This window comes from Chrysochloris asiatica, unplaced genomic scaffold (genome assembly GCF_000296735.1).
Source record: "Chrysochloris asiatica unplaced genomic scaffold, ChrAsi1.0 scaffold00142, whole genome shotgun sequence".
NCBI classification, from domain to species: domain Eukaryota; kingdom Metazoa; phylum Chordata; class Mammalia; order Afrosoricida; family Chrysochloridae; genus Chrysochloris; species Chrysochloris asiatica.
This window is the reverse complement of record NW_006408660.1, coordinates 2,571,336-2,577,534: the sequence shown is the minus strand read 5'-3', so window position 1 is coordinate 2,577,534 and position 6,199 is coordinate 2,571,336. Positions and strand designations below refer to the sequence as shown.

At 52.2% G+C, this 6,199-nt stretch overlaps 1 protein-coding gene across 5 annotated transcripts in view; it reads left to right on the top strand.

The window, feature by feature from the left end:
• TRPV4 (transient receptor potential cation channel, subfamily V, member 4) overlaps positions 1–5,332 on the top strand; it is a 64,314-nt gene extending 58,982 nt beyond the window's left edge. For 4 of the 5 annotated variants that reach the window (XM_006870442.1, XM_006870445.1, XM_006870443.1 and 1 more), the window contains 4 exons: positions 977–1,293; positions 2,994–3,121; positions 4,491–4,612; positions 5,111–5,268. In XM_006870442.1, the coding sequence (XP_006870504.1) occupies positions 977–1,293; positions 2,994–3,121; positions 4,491–4,612; positions 5,111–5,268 (725 nt within the window). Of the gene's footprint in view, positions 1–976; positions 1,294–2,993; positions 3,122–4,490; positions 4,613–5,110 lie in introns of all 5 variants that reach the window. The other variant, XM_006870441.1, reaches the window with a different exon arrangement.
• The last annotated feature ends 867 nt before the right edge of the window (positions 5,333–6,199 follow it).

The following is a 6,199-nucleotide window of genomic DNA, read 5'->3' as shown; positions in this document are numbered from 1 at the left end:
TTCAAACCCACCAGCTGCTCCTTGGGAACCCTATACAGGATTGCTATAGTGTCCTGGTGTGGAGCCATAGGATAAGCACTTGACCTCAAGGTTGGTTTGAACTACAAGGTCAGAGGTTCTAACTCACCAGTTACTTCTTGGAAACCCTATACAGGGTCGCTGTGGGTCGGAACCGACTTGATGTCACTTACCACCAACACCAACATGAGTCAGAACTGACTCAACCGCACTTACCACCACCCACAATATTCATGTAAGGTGGGTCTTGAACCTACTCACTTTTGAGAGAGAGAAAGAGCAGACGAGGCACAGAAGAAAGCAAGCACAAATGGGAGAAAGATAGATTCCACGTGGATATAGCCAGGGAACCGAGGAGCCGGAGCTTACAGAACCATAGACAACACCTGCATTTAGACCTCTAGTCTCCTAACTGTGACAGAATACATTTCTGTTTGTTACAGCCACTCAGTGTGGTATCTCTGTTGTAGTAGCAAGCGGAACTGAGACAGATGGTCAGCAGCTTCTGCAGCCTCTACCCAAGGAACCCTGGTGGCACAGTGGTTAAGGCATGACTGCTAACCGAGAGGCCGGCAGTTTGAACCCATTGGCTGCTCCATGGGAGAAAAATAGGCTGTCTGCTTCTGTACAGATTGCAGCCTTGGAGACCCTCTGAGGCAGTTCCGCTCTGTTTTACGGGGTTGCTATGCATTGGAATCGACTTAGTAGCAGGGGACCCAGGTGTGACATTGCCCAGTGTCCCTGGGGGCTGGGTGGTTACCCCGGGTTGAGGACCATTGGACTAGATCCTGTATACTTCTTCCTGGTCAGCTAAGAGTTATAGAAAGAGCGTGGGTGTTGGCGTCTGGAAGGTTTGGCTTGTCCTACTAGTTGAGGAACGTTGGGACAACATCCTCATGTCTCCAAGCCTTTGCTTTCCCCTCCATAAAGTGGGAATGACACTCTTCACCTCTCACAGCCCTCGTCTCCCTCCTGAACCCTTGTGCCAACATGAAGGTGTGCAACCAGGAGGAGACCAACTGCTCAGTGCCCACCTACCCCTCATGCCGCGACAGTGAGACCTTCAGCACCTTCCTCCTGGACCTCTTTAAGCTGACCATCGGCATGGGCGACCTGGAGATGCTTAGCAGCACCAAGTACCCAGTGGTCTTCATCATCCTGCTTGTCACCTACATTATCCTCACCTTTGTACTACTCCTCAACATGCTCATTGCCCTCATGGGAGAGACGGTCGGCCAGGTCTCCAAGGAGAGCAAGCACATCTGGAAACTGCAGGTGAGGCTCCAGGTCCCCCGGCTCACCTCCTTCTCCTTGCAAAATGGAGAAGGCTGACGCGCCTCACTACCACCTAGTTTAGCTTCCATTTCCCTGTCTGTAAAATGGGTACCCAAAGGAGCCCTGGTAGCATAGTGGATTACACGATGGGCTGCTAACCACAAGGTCAGCAGTTCGACTCCACCAGCTGCTCCATAGGAGAAAGAGAAGGTTTTCTGCTCCTGTAAAGATTTATAGCCTTGGAAACCCTGTGCAGGGTTGCTGTGAGTCAGAACCAACTGGACGGTACACCACCACCACCAAAATTGGTAGCAAAGGTTGTTGAGTGAATGTTGAGGTGGCTGCTTGCCTGCCACCAGTTGTGGGTTCTGGTACACCTTGCAGTCACACTCCTGGGACATGTCAGCTTCTCCTAGCACCGAGTCGCAGGAGCTCTTGGGGAAGGAAATGCAGCTGGGCAGAGCGCATGGACCTTCCCACAGGGGCCCTGCCCAGGCCTGAGGTAGCTTCCTGCCCCACTGTGACCCAGGAGATGAGGCCAGGGTGGGGAGCCAGCTCTCATGACACCTCACTACCAGCAGCTGCCGTGGAGTCTGCTTCGATTCGTGGTGGTCACATGGACGCTCCACAAGATTGTCAAGGCTGGGACCTTCAGCGCATTGTCAGGCTTTTCTTCCAAGGCACTTCTGAATGGGTTCAAATCTACCAATCTTTCTGTTAGTAGCCAAGCGTTTAACCATTTGTGCCACCCAGGGGCCTCCAGGCTCCTCATCGGGAAGTCTTAGCAGCCTGGGTTCTACACCCTCAGGGAGAAGAAATCATTAGAGGAGGAGCCACGTGGACATAGCCACGTCGTTACACAGGACGCTGCTGCCTCTGTTTTCCTGAAAGCAGAGGCCCTCGGGGTCCAGGTGTCAACCCACAGTCTCCTAGGCCCAGTGTAGTTCATAGAGCAGGGCTTCACAAGAGTCCGGAGATGCAGTCACACCCACATTCCTCCTGACTCATTGCATTTCAAGGAAATGGCATAATGAAATAAAAACCGATGTCTGTGTCTCCCCGGTCTGGGCCAGAGGGAAATGGCCCACACCTGCCGGTGAGCTTCATCCATACCTGTTGATGTCCTGAACCTTAGTTTCCCAAAACCAAAACAAGCAAACCAATTGCCATTGAGTTAGTGCCAACTCGTGGCGATTCCATGTGTGCTGGAGTATCTTTATAGGGTTTTCAATGACTGGCTTTTTGGAAGTGAATTACCAGACCTTTCTTCCAAAGCACCTCTCAGTATACTCCAACTGCCAACTTTTCAGTTATCAGCCAAGTGCCTAACCATTTACCCCACCTAAGACATCTTTCCATTTTCCCACTGAGTGACCATTTCTGGCCCTTTTTTGGGGGGAAAACTGGCATCCCTAGCAATGCTGGCTCCACACTCATGCTCCCATTGCCCAGGCCCCATTTGCCCTAGTCCCTACTCCTCCCTGCTGTTGCCCACACTGAGTGGTGGTGTGTCACAGGACTCACGCGGTGGTCTGTCTGCATGTGAACTTCCTGCCAGGCACCTGTGGGATGTGAGCTGATAGCCCCGTTTCTAGGGGAGTTTGAAGCTGGAAGGCCCAGGTCTTTGCTCAGTTCGCATGTAGGCATGGGGTTGAGGGAAAGCTTACTGAGGGGTCGCCCTGACCCTCCTCTCCCTGCAGTGGGCTACCACCATCCTGGACATTGAACGCTCCTTCCCCGTGTTCCTGAGGAAAGCCTTCCGCTCCGGTGAGATGGTGACGGTGGGCAAGGGCTCAGATGGCACTCCAGACCGCCGGTGGTGCTTCAGGTGAGCCAGGCCTGGAGGGCAAGGCAGGACCACACTTAGGGTGCATTGGTTTCCTGCTATTCCTGCTTATGATTCTGCCCATTGCAACTTCAGGATCTCTTGAGGTTCCCATTTGCCCAACCAGAGTTTAGTTCCCATGGTCGCTCTTGGGCAGGCCAGTTCCCTTCTCCCGGCCTCAGCATTTCCATTAGTGAAATGGAGACAGTGCTTGTACCTCCTTATAGACCAGTGCCCGATGCTCTGTGGGGACACCCCAAAAGGGAGCATGCGGCACTGAACTCTAGTCCCCATCCAGGGTGGTGGAGCTGTGAGGGCGGGTACTCATCTCAAAACAATGCTTTCTTTTATTTTAACATTTATTTTATTTTGGTGGTTGTTGAGAATACACACTGACAACAGGGATGACATCCTTTGAGTTGTAAGAGCATCCTTTTCTGAGTTGCTCCTCCCCTCATGGACATACATTCACTGCCCCCTGAGGCTCTCATCTGCCCTTTGGAGTTGCTGTGGTCCATTTTATCCTATAGGGCTAGAGTTTAAAAGAGCACAACTAGAGAACCACTTTCTATCAACCACACACTAGGTGGGCTTTGGTGATGTGAGGAAAGCAAGTGTTCAGCAGCTTCCAGGGCTTGGGACTTCCCCTGCCTGTCCCGGGAGCCTTCTGCAGACTGTCTGCACCTTCCATATATACAGTGGATGCCAGCTTCTCCAGGGTACTCCTGGGGAATCTTTTTGTTAAAGGCAAATCATTCTTCGTAAAGGGACTGCTGGGGTTGAATATTAAACCATAATGTTTTGGAGTCAGGCAAGACTGGGCTCCAATTCTGACACCGTTAACTTAGTAATTGTGATGTCAGCCGAACAATTTCCTCCCCGGGAGCCTCACTTTCCTCATTCGTAAGATGGGGATAACAAACATACTACCTTTCTAGCTGACATGGAGTACGGGCTTCAAAAAATGGAGATTGAATGAAAATATTAAGTCTTTAAAAAAAATACTGAAAATGGTACTGTACCATTTTGGGCTCAGGAGGCCGGAATTGACCTGACCAGGGAGTTGCTGGGTGGTGCAAACAGTTAAGCTCTCAATGACTAGCTGAAAGATGGTTCAAAATCACCCGCCAGAGGTACCTCGGAAGACAGGCCTGGTGATCTGAAAGGTCACAGCCTTGAAAACCCTGTGGAGCACAGTTCTGCTCTGCACACGTGGGTCTGCACACGTGAGTCGAGATGGACATACCACAACTGCTCAGTAACAAGAGGAAATGGCAATGAGGAGGATGCGCTAGGGAGACTGTCTGAGGGTGTACAAGGGTGCCTGTGTTTTGGGGAGTCTCCCCCTGACCCTCTGCTCTGGCCCTCCCAGGGTGGATGAGGTGAATTGGTCTCACTGGAACCAGAACTTGGGTATCATCAACGAGGACCCCGGCAAGAATGAGACGTACCAGTATTACGGTTTCTCACATACTGTGGGCCGCCTCCGGAGGGGTGAGGAAAAGGGAGGTTGGAGTGGAAGGGTGAACAGGGTACAACAGGGGTCCTCATCTGTCATGATCACTAGTTTGCTTTGAGCAATCCCTTCCCCTCTTTGGGCCTCAGTGTGCATGCCTGGCCTTGAATGCTTATGAATGGCTGGGGTAGCTGATCTCTATGGGGAGGGGAGATCAGGTTTTTCTGTCTTCCTGGGATGGAGGAGCCCCTTCTGTTTTCTCACTAAACCATCAGTGAGGATGGTACAGTAGGAAGGATGGAGCTATTCGAGTTCTTCAGACCTTGGCTTGTATCCTGGTTCTTCTGTGTGTGCTCCTGGGCAGGTGCCTCAACCTCCCTGTACCCCAGTTTCCACCCTTGTAAAATGGGAGTAATAATACACTCCCCTCCCCTGCCTTGAGATTGTGGTGGAGTGTCTAGTACACAGTAGGTGCTCAGTATGTGCTCACACTCTCCACCCCACTGACCCTTTCCTTCTTTGCACCCCCTGTACAGATCGATGGTCCTCGGTGGTACCCCGCGTGGTGGAGTTGAACAAGAACTTGAACCCAGATGAAGTGGTGGTGCCGCTCGACACCATGGGGAACCCCAGCTGCGATGGCCACCAGCAGAGCTATCCCCCCAAGTGGAGGGCTGACGCTGCCGCCCTCTAGAAGCTGCAGTTCCACCTTGTCCCCTCACCCTGACCTTTTATATATAGTCCACTTGCATTTCAGCTGCGGCTGGGGGTGTCCACCATGCCGCTCTGACCCCCAGAGGTGAGGGCTGGGCAGAGATGCCACAGAGGCTCCAGGATCCTCTGCCCCCTTTGTTTCCTCCCTCCCAACCCCTGGGCTGGGGCTCCTGGCCGCCTGTCTCACTCCCATGGAGTCACATTAACCAATGCCAGGACCCCTCTGCTCACAGGCTCCACCCCGGCCCCTGTCTCTCCATTATTTATTGGTTCAGCTCTCAGGAAAGCTCTCAGATGGTCTTCACTCCCAACTTGGGTCTGTCAGAAGCTTCAGGCCCCCTTTCCAGGTGTGCTGCCCAGCCGAGACCCAGGCCTCAACACTCGCCCTGGGCTTCACATCCCACCATGTACAGCCATGTCGTGACTTTGCTAAAGGGCTGGATTGCTGGGATGTGTGTTCTGAGTCTGGGACTTGTCTGTGCTCAATAAATGTTCATTCATTGATGGTGCAGATGGTGATGGTGACTGGCCCAGGGATACAGCCAGGAAGATGAGAGAACTAGGAATGCTTGTGGGGAGAGAGGAGAAAGGAATAGAAGTGAGGACCAAGATGGTGGGTAGGGTGGTGGTGAGGGACGCTGGGGTGCCGGAGAAATGGGGGTGAAAATGGAGTGGTGATGGGGACAGAAGGTATGAAGGGAATGAGTTTGAGAATATGTGGATGAGGAGATAGTAATGCTGGTAGAAGTACTAATGCTGGTGGGGACATGGTAATGGTGGTGGGGAGAGAGTAATGTTAGTAAGAAGATAGTAATACTGTGAGGGCATAGTAATGTTGGTGGGGAGATAGTAATACTGTGAGGGCATAGTAATGTTGGTGGGGAGATAGTAATACTGTGAGGGCATAGTAA